Source organism: Gopherus flavomarginatus, chromosome 7, assembly GCF_025201925.1.
Source record: "Gopherus flavomarginatus isolate rGopFla2 chromosome 7, rGopFla2.mat.asm, whole genome shotgun sequence".
NCBI lineage: Eukaryota > Metazoa > Chordata > Testudines > Testudinidae > Gopherus > Gopherus flavomarginatus.
This window is the reverse complement of record NC_066623.1, coordinates 38538756-38557950: the sequence shown is the minus strand read 5'-3', so window position 1 is coordinate 38557950 and position 19195 is coordinate 38538756. Positions and strand designations below refer to the sequence as shown.

General features: G+C 42.5%; 1 protein-coding gene across 26 annotated transcripts in view; it reads right to left on the bottom strand.

Annotated features, from left to right (window-relative positions):
- The window catches only part of LOC127055754 (protocadherin gamma-C5-like), a 342247-nt gene that overhangs the window by 114545 nt on the left and 208507 nt on the right, over positions 1-19195 (bottom strand). Inside the window, exon 1 of one of the 26 annotated variants that reach the window (XM_050963064.1) lies at positions 18633-19175. The exons of the other annotated variants lie outside the window; for them this stretch is intronic. Within the exon in view, the coding sequence (XP_050819021.1) occupies positions 18633-19172 (540 nt within the window). The 5' untranslated portion in view covers positions 19173-19175. Of the gene's footprint in view, positions 1-18632; positions 19176-19195 lie in introns of those variants that run through there. 26 annotated transcript variants of the gene reach the window in all.

Below are 19195 nucleotides of genomic sequence, written 5' to 3'. Positions count from 1 at the left end.
TTCAGGCCTAATTTGATGGTGTCAAGTTTGCCAATTCATTGCAGTTTTGCAGATTCTCCTTGAAGTTTGTTTCTGAAGTTTTTCTGTTGAAGAGTGTCCACTTTTAAGTCTGTTATTAAGTGTCCAGGGAGATTGAAGTGCTTTCCTACTGGTTTTTGAATGTTACAATTCTTGATGTCTGATTTGTGTCCATTTATTCTTTTCTGTAGAGACTGTCCAGTTTGGCCAATGTACATGACAGAGGGGCATTGCTGGCACATGATGGCATATACCACATTGGTAGATGTGCAGATGAAAAAGCCCCTGATGGTGTGGCTGATGTGGTTAGGTCCTATGATGGTGTCTCTTGAGTAGATATGCGGACAGAGTTGGCAATAGGATTTATTGCAGGGATTGGTTCCTGGGTTAGTGTTTTTGTTGTGTGGTGTGTAGTTGCTGGGGAGTATTTGTTTCAGGTTGGGGGGCTGTCTGTAAGCAAGGACTGGCCTGTTTTCCAAGGTCTGTGAGAGTGAGGGATCGTCCTTCAGGATAGGTTGTAGATCCTTGATGATGCACTGGAGAGGTTTTAGCTGGGGGCAGTAGGTGATGGCTACTGCATTCTGTTACTTTCTTTGTAGGGCCTGTCCTGTAGTAGATGACTTCTGGGTACGATTCTGGCTCTGTCAATCTGTTTCTTCACTTCCCCAGGTGGGTACTGTAGTTTTAAGAATGCTTGATAGAGATCCTATAGGTGTTTGTCTCTGTCTGAGGGATTGGAGTAAATGCGGTTGTATCTTAGGGCTTGGCTGTAGACAATGAATCGTGTGATGTGGTCTGGATGAAAGCTGGAGGCATGTAGATAAGTACAGCGGTCAGTAGGTTTCCGGTACAGGGTGATGGTTATGTGACCATCACTTATTTGCACTGTAGTGTCCAGGAAGTGGATCTCTTGTGTGGACTGATCCAGGCTGTGGTTGATGGTGGGGTGGAAATTGTTGAAATCCTAATGGAATTCCTCAAAGGCCTCCTTCCCATGGGTCCAGAAGATGAAGATGTCATCAATGTAGTGCAAGTAGAGTAGGGGCACTAGGGGACAAGAGCTGAGGAAGCGTTGTTCTAAGTCAGCCATAAAAATGTTGGCCAATGAAAGCTTATGCCCAAATTAATTTGTTAGTCTCTAAGGTGCCACAAGGACTCCTCATTGTTTTTGCTGATACAGACTAACATGGCCACCGTTCTGAAACCTGTGTATTAGGTATATAAGTAAAACATGGCTGGAATGAAAGGGTTACAGGCTGAGGCCTGTAAGATTTCATTTTAGCCATAATAGGCCTTGACCGTAAGACTTCATGACATGAGTGGGGGACATAGGAATAACCCTATGCCAGTCAGGTTAAGAGATTACTGTGAAAGATATGCTAGCAGGTAATGTTACAGAAAACTTGATTGCAACAAAGTGCAATGAATTATGCAAGATCATGAGACACCTGATTGCAATATCATGGAATGTTCTATCCTGACCACAGAGTATATGTTGTGCATAGACACTAATGAGAATAGGAGGAACTAAGAAACAACCTATGAAAAATTTGATACTCCAATATTCATGAGCTGTGGAAGTACAGATAAGGAAAAGAAGTATATGTATATGCACAAGGTGTTATGTATGGTCCAAAAAACAGTACAAAAGAGGTTCACTGGTTGAGAAAAAGTGGGATGACCCCAAAGGATGACCCCCATGGGACAGCCCAAGCAGGAACCATATGTCTGTCAACGGTTGTCTGTTGAGAGATCAGTCAGACCCTAGAATATCTTTGAGGAGGTGAGTATGACTACAGTCTTACTCACTGCATGTTTTTTGTGAGATTTATTTATGCATAGAACATTGTAACTTTACTTATTGCTTTAATAAAACTTGTAGAACAGATAAGACTTTTTACTTGTGGTCATGTCTGTGGTCACTATCCTTGAACTTTGTGTGTTCCTAGAGTCCCTAAATTTGAGAAAAACACAAGAGGAGATTTTCAGTCTTTTGAACTTGAAAATGTAGCAACAGGCACTGAACTCATGGTATTTTAATACAAATTACTACATTTAATTTAAATAAATAAAAAGTCTACAAAATATCTGCTCAATGTGCAAAAAAGCTAACACAATGTTAGGAACCATTAGAAATGGGATAGATCAGGGATTGGTAACCTTTGGCATGTGGCCCGCTGGGCTGGTTTGTTTACCTGCCGCGTCCTCAGGTTCAGCCGATCGCAGCTCCCACTGGCCATAGTTCACTGCTCCAGGCCAATGGGGGCTGCAAGAAGTGGTGCGGGCTGAGGGATGTGCTGGCCGCCGCTTCCCGCAGCCCCCATTGGCCTGGAGCGGCAAATTGCAGCCAGTGGGAGTTGCGATTGGCCGAACCTGCGGATGCAGCAGGTAAGCAAACTGGCCCGGTTCACCAGGGTGCTTACCCTGGAGGGCCACGTGCCAAAGGTTGCCGATCCCTGGGATGGATAATGAGGCAGAAAATATCATAACGCCACAATATAAATCTATCGTACACCCAAGCTTAAATACTGCATGCATTTCTGGTTGCCCAATCTCAAAAAAGATATACTAGAATTGGAAAAAGTACAGAGTAGGGCAACAAAAATTATTAGGGATATGAAATAGCTTCTGTACCAGGAGATATAAAGGAGTTTAGAAAAGAGACAACTGAGGGAGCAGAGAGGGAGGGAAGAGGTATGATAGAGGTCTATAAAATCATGAATGGTATGGAGAAAGTGAATAAAGAAGTGTTATTTACCCCTTCACATAACACAGTAACCAGGGGTCACCCAATGAAATTAATAGGCAGCAGCTTTAAAACAAACTTAAGGAAGTACTTCTTCACAAAATGCAGCCAATCTGTGAAACTCACTGTCAGGGGGTGCTGTATAAAGCCAAAAGTATAACTGGGTTCAAAAAAGAATTAGATAAGGTCATGGAGGAAAAGTCCATCAGCCACTATTAGCTAAGATGATCAGGTATGCAACTCATGCTTTGGGTGTCCCTGAACCTTTGAGTGCCAGAAGCTGGGACTGCATGACAGGGAAAGGATAACTTGATAATTTCCCTGTTCTGTTCATTCCCTCTGATGCATCTGGCATCAGCCACTATCAGAAGAAAGGATATTGGGCTACATGGACTATTGGTCTGACCCAGTGTGGCCATTCTTCTTCTTCTTATTATTATAAGCTAGGAAGATTTCTGCTAAAGAAGCAATTCAATCATTTTGCTTTTTAATCTTTATCTTCAATAAATTTGCATTAATACTTTTCTCTGTCATTACAAAAAATATCTTATTGGAGGAAAATAAATACTTCTGGATAATACAGTTATTCCAAGCAACTTCTTTGACATGAAAGATAGGATGTTCTTCCATTACAAGAGGAGTTGATTTGTTTACAAAGCACTGGACTCAGACTTGTGAGGTTTGAGTTTTACTTCTTCTCTGTGAGAGATTTCCACAGTGATTTGTGGCAAGTCATTCCTCTTGTATTCAACTCCTCACCAGTAAAATGGATAATAATGCTACTCTAAACTGCTGGGGTGTATTGTGGACAACATCACTAAAAGAAAAGACATTTTAGACTTGATTCTGACCAACAGAGAGGAATTGGTAGCAAATTTGAAGGTGGAAAACAATGTGGGTGAGAGTTATAATGAAATGATATATTTCATGATTCTAGGGAAAGGAAGGAGTGAGAGCAGCAGAATAAGGACAAAGGACTTCAAGAAAGAAACTTTAACAAACTCAGAGAACTCATAGGTAAGGAGAAGAAAATCTAAGGAGTAAGGAGTTCAGGAGAGCTGGCAGTTTCTCAAGGAGACAATATTAAAAGCACAACTGCAAACTATCTTGATGCAAAGGAAAGATAAAAATAGGAAGACACTAACATGGCTCTATCAAGAGCTTTTTAATGACCTGAAAATCAAAGAAAGAATCTACAAACAGTGGAAACATGGACAAATTGCTAAGAAGGAGTAGAGAAGAATAGCACATGTAGGGAAAAAATCAGAAAGGCTAAGGCACAAAACGAGTTACACCAAGAAAGAGACTTCAAAGGCAGTAAAAAGAGGGTCTTTTAATACATTAGGAGCAAGAGAAATACAGAGGAAAATGAAGATCCTCTATTTAGCAGGGAAGGAGGCCTAGAAACTGTTGACATCAAGAGGGCTTAGTTTTTTAATACCTATTTTGCTTCCGTCTTCACTAAAAAGATTAATGGTGACTGTGACTTTGCACTCCATATGATTTTATGAAAATATGCTAATAAGTGTGAATATAATGTAACTGGAATATGCTTCATGCAGAATGTATCATTACAAAGCTTATAATCTACTGAGTGGGTCATCCTATTTGTGTAAATGTATCATTCTTGTATCTGAAACTATAAATAGGAAATATAACTCCAAGGTCCTATTGTAATTATGCAAAGTGTGGGCCATTAATGGTGGTTTGGAATCTTGATGGCTCCTATCAACTAGGACAATTGGTTGTAAGAGGCTCTGTTTACTTGCAAGCCTTCTTGTGAGTCAAGTCAGGAAGAATGAAGGCTTGGGGTCTCACAGGATGTGTGACCATGTCACCTGGTACTGGAATCCATCTTAAACCTGGTGCTTTTCCATTGGGGGGGGGGGACCCAGAGAGACAAAAGATTCCCACCTTGTGCAAAAGCTATTTAAAGGGGTGGAACGGAACAAAGGGAGTTCCAGTCATGAGAAATACCCTAGTTACTACCTAAGCTGGAGCTAACAAGAACTGTACCAGGGGAAAGGATTGGGCCCAGACTAGGAAGGAGTCCAGTCTGTGAAAGAAGCTTATTGGAACATCTTCAGCGGTGAGATTTCATCTGTAATCAGTTTCTTAATGTATTAGGCTTAGACTTGCGTGTTTTGCTTTATTTTGCTTGGTAAATTACTTTGTTCTGTATGTTATTATTTGGAACCACTTAAATGATACTTTTTATACTTAATACAATCACTTTTGCTTATTATTTAACCCAGAGTAAGTAATTCATGGCTGGGGGAACAAACAGTTGTGCATATCTCTCTATCAGTGTTACAGAAAGTGGACAATTTATGAGCTTACCCTAGATAAACTTTATACAGAGTAAAACGGATTTATCTGAGGTTTGGAACCCATTGGGAGCTGGGTGTCTGGCTGCTAGAGACAGAAACACTGTGATCGAATCGGTCACAGTGACCAGATAATTAATACAATGAATATTAACAGGAGAAAAGATGTGATGCTGATAGACCAGGTGCAGCTCATGCTAAGGTCTCCAGGTCTCAATTAAACACTGAAAAATACATACCTAAAATCAATCTGGGTCACTTATGTATTAGTATTGTTAAAACAGATATTAGAATTTTAAGAACATGTTTAGACTTTATTGAATGCTTTTGAGTTACTGCATGCATCAATCTAATTTATAACATCTGTAACTCATATTGTAAAGTAATCTTTGAGCAGCTGTAGTGTGAGCTTCTGTGACTGTGTAAATCACCACACAGGAGAGAGACATCATCTAGTCTGAAGGGCTGATATCACTGCTCTACAGCCAAAATGCTTCTGAAATAAATGTAGTCCAACTTTACTAATTCTGGGTCACTGAGAACGAAAATGATGCTTAAAATTCTTGATTGGCTCTAGTTTTCACGATATGCTATAGGGTCAGTATATACGACCCTTGACTTGAGAATGGTGGAGGATAAGTGAGTTATAAAGGGAAGGGATCTCAATTTAAACCAGAAATGACGAAAATACATCTTTGACTGGATCTATGAATAAATCTATGACTGGGTTTGGACAGTACTTCCTTTTTAGGCAAAACAATGAATGATGCAATCTGAAGCTGGTATTGCATCATACATGATATGAATTGCATCATGTTATTCCTAGAAGTCATGGATGATGCGATCATAACAAAGCTTACATCACTCTGCTGAACAAATTGCCCTATATCAGCTCTAGAAATCATACAGTGTCGTGCTCTCTTATTTGTCAGTGTTTGATTTTGCAAAGGGACACATTTCTGTTTAGCCAAAGTGAGCAGAGATGCCTTGTACTTGTGTGAACAGTGCAGATAACTTCTGCTATGTTTGTGGTGAAGTGACTTTTGCATCACAAAAGCACAGTATAACCACTATGGTTAAGAAAGCCTATCACCTTTATTTTGGCTGCAAAATTGGAGATCAGGACAAGAGGTGGGCCCCACACATATGCTGCAACACTTGTGCAACAAATCTTCGCCAGTGGTTGAACAGGAAAAGGAAATCTATGCCTTTTGCAGTGCCAATGATTTGGAGAGAGCCAACAGATCATACCAGCAATTGTTACTTCTGCATGGTGCCTCCAGTTGGGAAAGGTGTGTCAAAGAAGAAAAAGTGGACTGTGCATTATCCAAACATTCCATCAGCTATACGCCCAGTACCCCACGGAGAAGGACTGCTGGTTCGTGATGCACCAGAATCATTCTCACTTGAGTCAGACGAGGAAAGGAAGAGGAAGAGGATGAAACTTCTGGTCCTCTTCTGGTCTCCTGGACATAGGAGATGGGAGTGTTGAGAGTCTCTGGGTTAGGCTAAAAGGGGTAAAAAACACGGGTGATGTCGTGCTGGGAGTCTACTACAGGCCACCTAATCAGGTGGAAGAGGTGGATGAGGCTTTTTTCAAACAGCTAACAAAATCATCCAAAGCCCAAGATTTGGTGGTGATGGGGGACTTCAACTATCCAGATATATGTTGGGAAAATAACACCGCGGGGCACAGACTATCCAATAAGTTCCTGGACTGCATTGCAGACAACTTTTTATTTCAGAAAGTTGAAAAAGCTACTGGGGGGAAGCTGTTCTAGACTTGATTTTAACAAATAGGGAAGAACTCATTGAGAATTTGAAAGTAGAAGGAAGCTTGGGTGAAAGTGATCATGAAATAATAGAGTTTATAATTCTAAGGAAGGGTAGAAGGGAGTACAGCAAAATAGAGACAATGGATTTCAGGAAGGCGGATTTTGGTAAGCTCAGAGAGCTGATAGGTAAGGTCCCATGGGAATCAAGACTGAGGGGAAAAACAACTGAGGAGAGTTGGCAGTTTTTCAAAGGGACGCTATTAAGGGCCCAAAAGCAAGCTATTCCAATGGTTAGGAAAGATAGAAAATGTGGCAAAAGACCACCTTGGCTTAACCATGAGATCTTGCGTGACCTACAAAATAAAAAGGCGTCATATAAAAAATGGAAACTAGGTCAGATTACAAAGGACGAATATAGGCAAATAACACAGGAATGCAGAGGCAAGATTAGAAAGGCAAAGGCACAAAATGAGCTCAAACTAGCTATGGGAATAAAGGGAAACAAGAAGACTTTTTATCAATACATTAGAAGCAAGAGGAAGACCAAGGACAGGGTAGGCCCACTGCTCAGTGAGGAGGGGGAAACAGTAACGGGAGACTTGGAAATGGCAGAGATGCTTAATGACTTCTTTGTTTCGGTCTTCACTGAGAAGTCTGAAGGAATGTCTAATATAGTGAATGCTTACAGGAAGAGGGTAGGTTTAGAAGATAAAATAAAAAAAGAGCAAGTTAAAAATCACTTAGAAAAGTTAGATGCCTGCAAGTCACCAGGGCCTGATGAAATGCATCCTAGAATACTCAAGGAGTTAATAGAGGAGGTACCTGAGCCTCTAGCTATTATCTTTGGGAAATCATGGGAGACGGGGGAGATTCCAGAAGACTGGAAGGGGGCAAATATAGTGCCCATCTATAAAAAGGGAAATAAAAACAACCCAGGAAACTACAGACCAGTTAGTTTAACTTCTGTGCCAGGGAAGATAATGGAGCAGATAATTAAAGAAATCATCTGCAAACACTTGGAAGGTGGTAAGGTGATAGGGAATAGCCAGCATGGATTTGTAAAGAACAAATCGTGTCAAACTAATCTGATAGCATTCTTTGATAGGATAACGAGCCTTGTGGATAAGGGAGAAGCGGTGGATGTGATATACCTAGACTTTAGTAAGGCATTTGATACGGTCTCGCATGATATTCTTATAGACAAACTAGGAAAGTACAAATTAGATGGGGCTTCTATAAGGTGGGTGCGTAACTGGCTGGATAACCGTACTCAGAGAGTAGTTATTAATGGCTCCCAATCCTGCAGGAAAGGTATAACAAGTGGGGTTCCGCAGGGGTCTGTTTTGGGACCGGCTCTGTTCAATATCTTCATCAACGATTTAGATGTTGGCATAGAAAGTATGCTTATTAAGTTTGCGGACGATACCAAACTGGGAGGGATTGCAACTGCTTTGGAGGACAGGGTCAAAATTCAAAACGATCTGGACACATTGGAGAAATGGTCTGAGGTAAATAGGATGAAGTTCAATAAAGATAAATGCAAAGTGCTCCACTTAGGAAGGAACAATCAGTTTCACACATACAGAATGGGAGGAGACTGTCTAGGAAGGAGTATGGCAGAAAGCGATCTAGGGGTCATAGTGGACCACAAGCTTAATATGAGTCAACAGTGTGATACTGTTGCAAAAAAAGCAAATGTGATTCTGGGATGCATTAACAGGTGTGTTGTAAACAAGACATGAGAAGTCATTCTTCCGCTTTACTCTGTGATGGTTAGGCCTCAACTGGAGTATTGTGTCCAGTTCTGGGCACCGCATTTCAAGAAAGATGTGGAGAAACTGGAGAGGGTCCAGAGAAGAGCAACGAGAATGATTAAAAGTCTTGAGAACATGACCTATGAAGGAAGGCTGAAGGAATTGGGTTTATTTAGTTTAGAAAAGAGAAGACTGAGAGGGGACATGATAGCAGTTTTCAGGTATCTAAAAGGGTGTCATCAGGAGGAGGGAGAAAACTTGTTCACCTTAGCCTCCAATGATAGAACAAGAAGCAATGGGCTTAAACTGCAGCAAGGGAGATTTAGGTTGGACATTAGGAAAAAGTTCCTAACTGTCAGGGTAGTTAAACACTGGAATAGATTGCCTAGGGAAGTTGTGGAATCTCCATCTCTGGAGATATTTAAGAGTAGGTTAGATAAATGTCTATTAGGGATGGTCTAGACAGTATTCGGTCCTGCCATGAGGGCAGGGGACTGGACTCGATGACCTCTCGAGGTCCCTTCCAGTCCTAGAGTTTATGAGTCTATGAGTCCTGAACCATCAATGTCACAGGACCCACATTTTCTCCCATCCTCCTCCCCTGAACCACACCTCATAACACAAGGTGAACTGAATGACCTTGTCAGGGATTTGGAACTACCCAACAGTAAGGCAGAGCTGTTGGGCTCCAGACTACAGCAGTGGAATCTCCTGGCAGGCTATCAGGGCAAATGGAGCCCATGAATGCTTGCAAACTATTGCTGGACAGTGACAAGAGATGCTCCATTTAATGAATAAAAGAGACAAGCTAAGAAGCCCCGAGTAGACACTGAATAGGACTAAACTATGTACATAATAGTTTTTTGCCTTTTGTTTCATAATAAATTTTATTTATATAACCCTTTTGCTGATTTTTAAAGTGTTACATAAACAGGACAGGTGAAATATTATAATGTAAAGCAACCATAAACACATGAAAAGACCTAGGTTTACAATTTATGATTAAAACTCTACTATCTACACAAGATACATAGACATAAAATGTAAAAACTTAAATATTTTAGAAACAGTAGCCAATCAGTTGTTTTAATTGTCATATTTGAATTCAGCACATCAAAATACATAATAAATATCACATTTTATCTCTGAAGCAGACGACTTCTCAAAAATTGTAGACCAGTGTATTCAACAGAAGATGTTATGCCCTTCCCAGAAGGAAAGGTCCATAAGTACCAGATAGACTATTGTGGATTCTTGCAACTGGAATTTCCCTATATTTCATCAACAAGAGGACAAAAGACTTTTGTTGTTCTGTCCTTCTCCCTATGAAGATGAGTCATGCAAGCAGACCCCTCTGTCACATAGTGGGGCACAATCCAGACTGGTGGGGGCTGTGTCCAGGGCCGGCTTTAGGCCAATTCCACCAATTCCACCGAATCTGGCTCCGCACCTAAGAGGGCCCTGTGCACAGTGGCAGGGCCGCCAGGTGGTGGGGGGCAAGTGATCAAGAATCTCTTCCCTGGTGAGAGGCTCCTTTTTAATTTTTACTCACCCAGCACTGCTCCAGGTCTTCGGCAGCACTTTGGCAGCGGGTCCTTCACTCGCTCCGGGTCTTCGGCAGCACTTCAGCGGTAGGTCCTTCAGTGCCGCTGAAGACCCGGAGTGAGTGAAGGACCCACTGCCGAAAACTAGGAGCCCCGCCCGGTGAGTACAAGCCCCACATGTTTTTTTATGTGTGTTTTTTTTTTTTTTAGTCATCCCTGCCGGGGCCCCATCAGAACTGTTCGAATTGGGCCCCGCACTTGCTAAAGACGGACCTGGCTGTGTCACCCCTTCCCTGCAACTGTGGATGCCTTACAGTGCCTTGCCATAGTAGCTCCCACCTGGGCCACTCACAAACAGCTTTCCAGCATGTAAGCTGTCACAGAGTGTGGGGGGAGACAAGGCCCTGCACCCTCAGCTTCCTGCAATTTACCATGACTCTCAGCCAACCAGCAAAACAGAAGGTTTATTTAGATGACAGGAATATGGTCCAAAACAGAGCTTGTAGGTACAGAGAACAGGACCCCTTAGGCGGGTCCATCTGGGGGGGCAGCGAGCCAGACACCCAGTGGTGAGCTGGAGCCAGTTTCCACAGGTTCCCAAGAACCGGTTGCTAAAATTAGACCTCCTTGGAGAACCGGTTGTTAAAGGGCCAGGGAGCGGGCAAAGAACTCCGGACTGCAGCTGGGCCATCCTGTTGCTCCCAGGATTCCCAGCTGGGGAGGCTGAGGCTCCCCCGGCCCTTCCCCCGCTTCCCCTCAGCTGCAGTGTGGCCAGCCGCCGACATTAGCTGAGCTCTGGAGTTGTCCTGCTGCCGCTTTTTGAGAGGCCCAGCAAGGTGTGTGGGGGTTCCTGCTGCAAGCTCCAGGGCTGGCCAGAGGGGAGGGGGCAAGTGGGGAAATTTGCCCCAGGCCCCCAGGGGCCCCTGGCCCCTCGGGTATGTCTCCGTCTCCCCCTGCCCTGGCCCCTCCCCCACTTCCCCCCACTTAAATCAGAACTTTTTATAGGGAACCGGTTGTCAAGATTTTTGCAGCTCTTCACTGCAGACACCCGTGTCTGCACTTCACTCCTCGTCCCCAGCTAGCTCCAAAACCCAATCCCCTCCAGCTGTCTCACTCAGCCTCCCTCCAGCTCCTTCCCCACCCTTTATCCAGTTTCCCGGGAAGAGGGTGTCATCTGGCCTCCAACTGCCTTCCTGGGTTCTCATGTTACGTGCTTAGGTATCCTCCCTCAAGGAAAGTCTCCCATCCCCCAATGCAAACAGTCCCAGCAAAACTCCCCTGCAACCTTCCCAGGTCAATACTCCCCACTCAGTATTCAAAGAACACATTAAGAACATTCCCAGTTTGTCACAAAGCCACACCCTGAAGGTCTGTGTGTAACTGCACCCTGCCAGGTACTCCATGACTCTCAACAGCCTTGGCTGTCCCAGATCTTCCCCCAGTAATGTATGTCCTATGCTGCCTAGCCCTTTCATAGAATCATAGAATCATAGAATATCAGGGTTGGAAGGGACCTCAGGAGGTCATCTAGTCCAACCCCCTGCTCAAAGCAGGACCAATCCCCAACTAAATCATCCCAGTCAGGGCTTTGTCAAGCCTGACCTTGAAAATCTCTAAGGAAGAAGATTCCACCACCTCGCTAGGTAATGCATTCCAGTGTTTCAACACCCTCTTAGTGAAAAAGTTTTTCCTAATATCCAACCTAAACCTCTCCCACTGCAACTTGAGACCATTACTCCTTGTTCTCTAATCTGGTACCACTGAGAACAGTCTAGATTCACCATCTTTGGAACCTCCTTTCAGGTAGTTGAAAGCAGCTATCAAATCCCCCCTCATTCTTCTCTTCTGCAGACTAAACAATCCCAGTTCCCTCAGCCTCTCCGCATAAATCATGTGCTCCAGCCCCCTAATCATTTTTGTTGCCCTCCGCTGGACTCTTTCCAATTTTTCCACATCCTTCTTGTAGTGTGGGGTCCAAAACTGGACACAGTACTCCAGAGGAGGCCTCACCAATGTTGAATAGAGGAGAACAATCACGTCCCTCGATCTGCTGGCAATGTTCCTACTTATATAGCCCAAAAGGTCGTTAGCGGTCTTGGCAACAAGGGCACATTGTTGACTCATATCCAACTACTTGGCCACTGTAACCACTAGGTCCTTTTCTGCAGAACTGCTTCCTAGCCATTCGGTCCCTAGTCTGGAGCAGTGCATGGGATTCTTCCGTCCTAAGTGCAGGACTCTGCACTTGTCCTTGTTGAACCTCATCAGATTTCTTTTGCCCCAATCCTCTAATTTGTCTAGGTCCCTCTGTAGCCTATCCCTACCCTCCAGCTTATCTATCACACCTCCCAGTTTAGCGTCATCTGCAAACTTGCTGAGGTTGCAATCCACGCCATCCTCCAGATCATTAATGAAGATATTGAACAAAACTGGCCCCAGGATCAATCCTTGGGGCACTCCGCTTGATCCTGGCTGCCAACTAGACATGGATCCTTTGATCACTACAATTGAGCCCGATGATCTAGCCAGTTTTCTATCCACCTTACAGTCCATTCATCCAGCCCATACTTCTTTAACTTGCTGTCAAGAATACTGTGGGAGACTATCAAAAGCTGTGCTAAAGTCAAAGAGTAACACATCCACTGCTTCCCCCTTATCCACAGAACCAGTTATGGCTCATCATAGAAGGCAATTAGGTTAGTCAGGCATGACTTGCCCTTGGTAAATCCATGCTGACTGTTCTGATCACTTTCTTCTCCTCCAAGTGCTTCAAAATGGATTCCTTGAGGACCTTCTCCATTATTTTTCCAGGGAGTAAGGTGAGCCTGACTGGCCTGTAGTTTCCTGGATCCTCCTCCTTTCCTTTTTTAAAGATGGGCACTACATTAGCATTTTTCCAGTCATCTGGGACCTCCCCCAATCACCATGAGTTTTCAAAGAGTTTTCAGAGACAATGACTCTGCAATTACATCCGCCAACTCCTTTAGCACCCTCGGATACAGTGCATCTGGCCCCATGGACTTGTGCTCATCCAGCTTTTCTAAACAGACCTGAACCTCTTCTTTCTCCACAGAGGGCTGGTCACCTCCTCCCCATAATGTGCTGCCCAGTTCAGCAGTTTGGGTGCTGACCTTGTTTGCGAAGACAGGCAAAAAAGCATTGAATACATTAGCTTTTTCCACATCCTCTGTCACTAGCTTGCCATCCCCATTCAGTAAGGGACCCATACTTTCCCTGACCTTCTTCTTGTTGCTAACATACCTGTATAAACGCTTTTTGTTACTTTTAACATCCCTTACTAGCTGCAACTCCAAGTGTGATTTGGCCTTCTCGATTTCACTCCTGCATGCCTGAGCAATATTTTTATACTCCTCCCTGGTCATTTGTCCAATCTTCCACTTCTTGTAAGCTTCTTTTTTGTGTTTAAGATCAGCAAGAATTTCACTGTTAAGCTAAGCTGGTCGCCTCCCATATTTACTATTCTTTCTACACATTGGGTTGGTTTGTTCCTGCAACCTCAATAAGGATTATAAAATATAGCCAGCTCTCCTGGACTCCTTTCCCCCTCATGTTATTCTCCCAGGGGATCCTGCCAATCAGTTCCCTGAAGGAGTCAAGGTCTGCTTTTCTGAAGTACAGGGTCCGTATTCTGCTGCTCTCCTTTCTTCCTTGTGTCAGAATCCTGAACTTGACCACCTCATGGTCACTGCATCCCAGGTTCCTGTCCACTTTTGCTTCCCCTACTGATTCTTCCCTGTTTGTGAGCAGCAGGTCAAGAAGAGCTCTGCCCCTCGTTGGTTCCTCCAACACTTGCACCAGGAAATTGTCCCCTACACCTTCCAAAAACTTCCTGGATTGTTTGTGCACTGCTGTATTGCTCCCTCAGGAGATACTGGGGTGTTTGAAGTCCCCCATAAGAACCAGGGCCTGTAATCTGGTAACTTCTGTTACTTGCCTGAAGAAAGTCTCATCCACCTGGTCTTCTATAGCAGACTCCCACCAGTATAAACATATTAATAATAGATTCATAGAATATCAGGGTTGGAAGGGACCTCAGGAGGACATCTAGTCCAACCCTCTAGTCAAAGCAGGACCAATCCCCAGACAGATTTTTGCCCCAAATCCCTAAATGGTCCCCTCAAGGATTGAACTCACAACCCAGGCCAATGCTCAAACCACTGAGCTATCCCTCCCCTCAACCTTTAAGGAAATAGTATGCAATCTTATTATCTTAAAGGGAGTTACCCAGACACTTCTATTTCAACACATTGGATGAGATAAAACAGTAAAACAAATATATTAGCTACAAAAATATAGATTTTGAATTGAGAACAAGTGTTGTAGCATAGAAGTCAGAAATGGTTAACCAAAAAAAAAAAAAAAAAGAAAAGAAAAGAAAAAAAATGTTTACTAGTATCTACTTAAGAAACTGTCTTAGTTGCAAAGTACACTTTCTCACCACATGCTCCAGCAAATTACTGACCAAGGTCAGGACCCCTCCCCCAGAGTCCAATGGTTGTTTCCTTTTGTTTTCTCAGGTGCTGAGAATGATGTGGGCAGGGAGAGAAAGAGGGATCCCTTGGGGTGTTTGTCCCTTGTTTTTATAGTTTCAGTCCTCTCCCCTTGAAAAATATTTCAGCTGAGATCCAAGAGACAAAGAGTCCGTGTGGAAGGATATTCCATGCTGTTTTTTTTACCTGTTTGAACTTCCTTTGTTTTCCCTCCCTGCTTGATGACTCTGTTTACTGCTTAAATGCAAATTAAGTCAAGCACACATTCCTTTCTTCGTTTAGAATAGACCTGATTTCTGCTTGGGTAGGGCTGTAGAACATGTGTTCATACATCATACACAGGAATTTTATAACTTCACATACAATGTTGCCACACATATTTTACCAGTACATTACTGACCAGCAAATTATGAGTTTTCATATGAAACCTTACAAGGCTTACATTGTACAAAGATTATTACAATAATGTGTAGAGTGTGAATAGAAAGGGTGTGTTCCACCTCCATCCTCCCACCAGCGGTGCTTGCATCTGATAGTACATGCCAGGAGGGGGATAAAAGGAACTTTATCTCTATGCTGTGTGAACTCAGGGTACAAAGTGTTTATAGGCATGAGCAAGAGATCCCCAGCTGTTTTGCTTGGGTTACCCTAAAGAACATACACTGCTTGCTTATTATGGAAGCTTCCATTAGCTTTTAAAAATAAAGCTTGTATCTCATTTCTGTTTCTATGACTACCTGGATTTTCTTTTCTTGTTTAATAAATCTTTATATAGTTTATTATAGAATTGGATAGAAGCCAATTGTCTTTGGTGTGATATATAAAGTGCAACTGACCTGGGGTAAATGACTTTGGGACAGGGAGTAACCTGAATATTGCTGTGATTTTTGATGTTAGGATGTTAGGGACTATCTATCAAAAAAGTAAGCTCATGTTGGTGGTGAGACAGACTAGTACATAAGGGGACTATTTGTGACTCCATGTTAAAGCTGTCATAGTGCCTGACGTGTTTACACTTGATATTTGTTTAGTGAAATCTAAGTATAGAACTCACAGCCAATTTGAGGTTTGTGCCCTGACAGTCTGGCCTGAGTTTGAGTCACTCTCTTGAGTCATTGCAGGCAGTGATACAGAAGGAACTCAAGCCAAAATAGGGAAAGAACAGGTTAAAGAATGTTTAAATAAGTTGGTAGGGCCTGACAAAATTCATCCTACAGTACTTCAGAAACTAGGCGAAGCAATCTCAGAACTGTTAGCAATTTTCTTTGTGAACTCCTAGGGGACAGATGAGGTCTCAGAGGACTAGAAAAGGACAAATATAGTACCTGTTTTTTAAAAGAGGAACAAGAATAACCTAGGGAATTATAGACCTGTCAGCCTAATTTCAATAGCAGGATAGATATTGAAACTAATTATTATACAATCAGTTTGTAAGGTTCTAAAGGACAACAGGTTTATAAAGAATAGCCAGCATGGATTTCTCAAGAACAAAATAATGCTAACCAACCTATTTGCCTTATTTGACAGGGTTACTGGCCTTGGGGATTGGGCAGAAGCAGTAGATGTGATATATATTGATTTTAGTAAAGTTTTTGACACAGTCCCACATGACATTCTCATAAGCACACTAGGGAAATGCCGTCTAATGAAATTTGTATAAAATGGGTTCACAACTGATTGAAAGACCTTACTCAAAGAGTAGTTATCAATGGTTCATTCATAAACTGGGAGGATGTATTTAATGGGGTCCTGCAGTGGTCAGTCCTGGGTCCAATATTATTCAATATTTTCATTAATGATTTTGATAATGGAGTGGAGAGTATACTTATACAATTTGCAGATGACACCAAGATGGGAAGGCTTGCAAGCACTTTGGAATACAGGATTATAATTCAAAATGACTTCTACAAACTGGAGAATTGGTCTGAATTCAACAAGATGAAATTCAATAAAGACAAGTGCATAGTCCTTAGGAAGGAAAACCTCAAATGCACAGCTACAAAATGAGGAATAACTGCCTAGATGGTAGTACTGCTGAAAAGGATCATGAGATTACAGCAGATCACAAATTGAATATGAGTCAACCATGTGATGCAGTTCTGAAAAAGGCTAATAACATTCCTGTGTGTATTAACAGGACAGCAATAAGTAAGACATGGGAGACAATTGTGCCCCTGTATTCAGCACTGTTGAGGTTTCAGCAGCAGTACTGTGTCCAGTTCTGGACACCACACTTTAGGAAAAATGTGGACAAACTGGACAGAGTCCAGAGGAGAGCAACAAAAATGATCAAATGTTTAGAAAACTTGACCAACGCAGAAAGGTTAAACAAACTGGGCATATTTAGTCTTCTGAAAAGAAGACTGAAAGGGGACTTGATAACAGTCTTCAAATATGTTAAGGGCTGTTATAAAGACTATGGTGATTAGTTGTTCTCTGTGTCCACTGAAGGCAGGACAAGAAGTACAGTAATTGGCTTAATCTGCAGCAAGGGAGATTTAGGTTAGACTAGGAGAACCTTTCTAACTATAAGGGCAGCAAAAAACTTGACTAGCCTTCCAAGGGAGGTTGTGGAATCCCCATCATTGGAGGTTTTTAAGAACAGGTTGGACAAACACCTGTTGTGAAGCTGGCAAACCAGGTGACAATTTATGCCAAGATCCCCATGCTTCATTTGAATATTGACAAACAGGTAGCTGGAACCAGTATAGCTCACCTGAGTGTTAGTATTTTAAAACAGGAATCAGAATTATAAAAATGTGCTTGGTATTTAGAATTTATTGAGTGCTTGTAAGTTTCTGAATGCATTAATCTTACTTATAAAATCTGTATCCCACATTGTAAGGTAATTAAGCATTTATATTATAAGCCTCTGTAAATCACCAGACAAAAGAGAAATATTAACTCCTGTTAAATACTAGCCTCCAGCAAAAGATGTTATGTCCTACCTGGCAAAGAAGGCCCATCAACACCAGAACTACTATTGTGGAACATCAGAGGACAAAAGACTCTCTTTATTACTCTTCTCCCATCCCCCATGAATAGGAAACCTTCAAATGAATTCCTCCCAACAGCTGAGTTTGCTACCTGAAGCAGAAGGGAGGAAGGAATCAGAAGCCCTAATAAGGCGGAACTGTATATTTATGCTGCTTAAACTCTAAGGGGCAAGAATTACTAAACATAAGCAAAAGGTCCCAAGTGCTTAGCCAGTGTTAGCCCCAAGGAATACATAGAACTTGCTTATTAGAGAAGCTTCTACTATCTTTTGAAACTTAACACTGTAACTCATTTGAGTGTGTATGTTCAGCTGTTTTCATCTTTTCCTAGTTAATAAATGCTTAGATACTTTATTATAGATTTGGCTACTAGCCTTGTCTTTGTTGTGAGATCTAAAGTGCAATGGACCTGGGGTAAGTGACTGATCCTTTGGGACTGAGAGTAACCTGAATATTGCTGTGATCATTGGTGGAAGGGACCATCTATCACAATGGCAAGCTTACCTTGGTGGTGAGACAGATTGGAGTATCCAAGGGGACTGTCTGTGACTTCATGTTAATGCTGTAAAGTGTTTACACTCGATAACTGGTTGGTGAAAACTATATATAGAATTAACAGGCAATGGGGGGGGGGGGAGGCAGGAGGATTGTGCCCTGTTTCCTAACAGTTTGTCCAGGCTCTTGATTCATTGCAGAACAGCTTGACACCTGTCATGGATGGTATAGTTTTCCTTGGTTCGGACTCAGTAGAGAGGGCTGGGAGGTCCTTGCCAGTCTTACATTTTTATATTTTTATTATTCTATGATTAACTTGTGTTTCAGAGATTCCAGTGATGCGTACCACATAATAGCTGAAAAATTACTCACGTTCAGTTTCACAATGAACTCCTACACTCCTTGAAGAGGTAAACATATACTTAAAAATCTGCAAACAGAGATGAATATGAAATTGGAAGCTTACCTCCCCAGCAGTCTTCTCAGCCTGTAATATGTTACTTCCATTGCCCAGAAATAGCATCCCAGAGCTGTCACTGCACAGAATATTCTCTGCTATCTGGACATTAAGATTCTTCTTGAAATCCGAGGATAAACACAGCTGATACGAATAAGGCAAAGTTCCATCATCATAGCTCAGTGGGAACCTATTGCTAGCCTCTGAATAAGGGTCAGGACCAAAACACTGAAGTAATTTAGGTTTCCTTGAACTTCGCAATTTCACCGCAATGACGAGTGTAACGGTCAGGAGGAATAAAAATGAGATCAAGGTTAAAGCCAACACCAAGTAAAATTGTAAATCAGACTGAGATGCAGAGTCACCCGACTGATCGTTCATTTCCGGAAGAGCCTCTTGGAAGTTCTCGGCAAACACCAGGTTGAGAGTCACTGTAGCGGACAGAGGCGGCTGCCCGTTATCCTTCACCAGCGTGACTAGCCTGTGCTTCACAGCATCTCTGTCCACAAAGGCGCGGGCTGTCCGGATCTCCCCGGTATGCAGCCCCATGCTGAACAGCGTTGGTTCCGTGA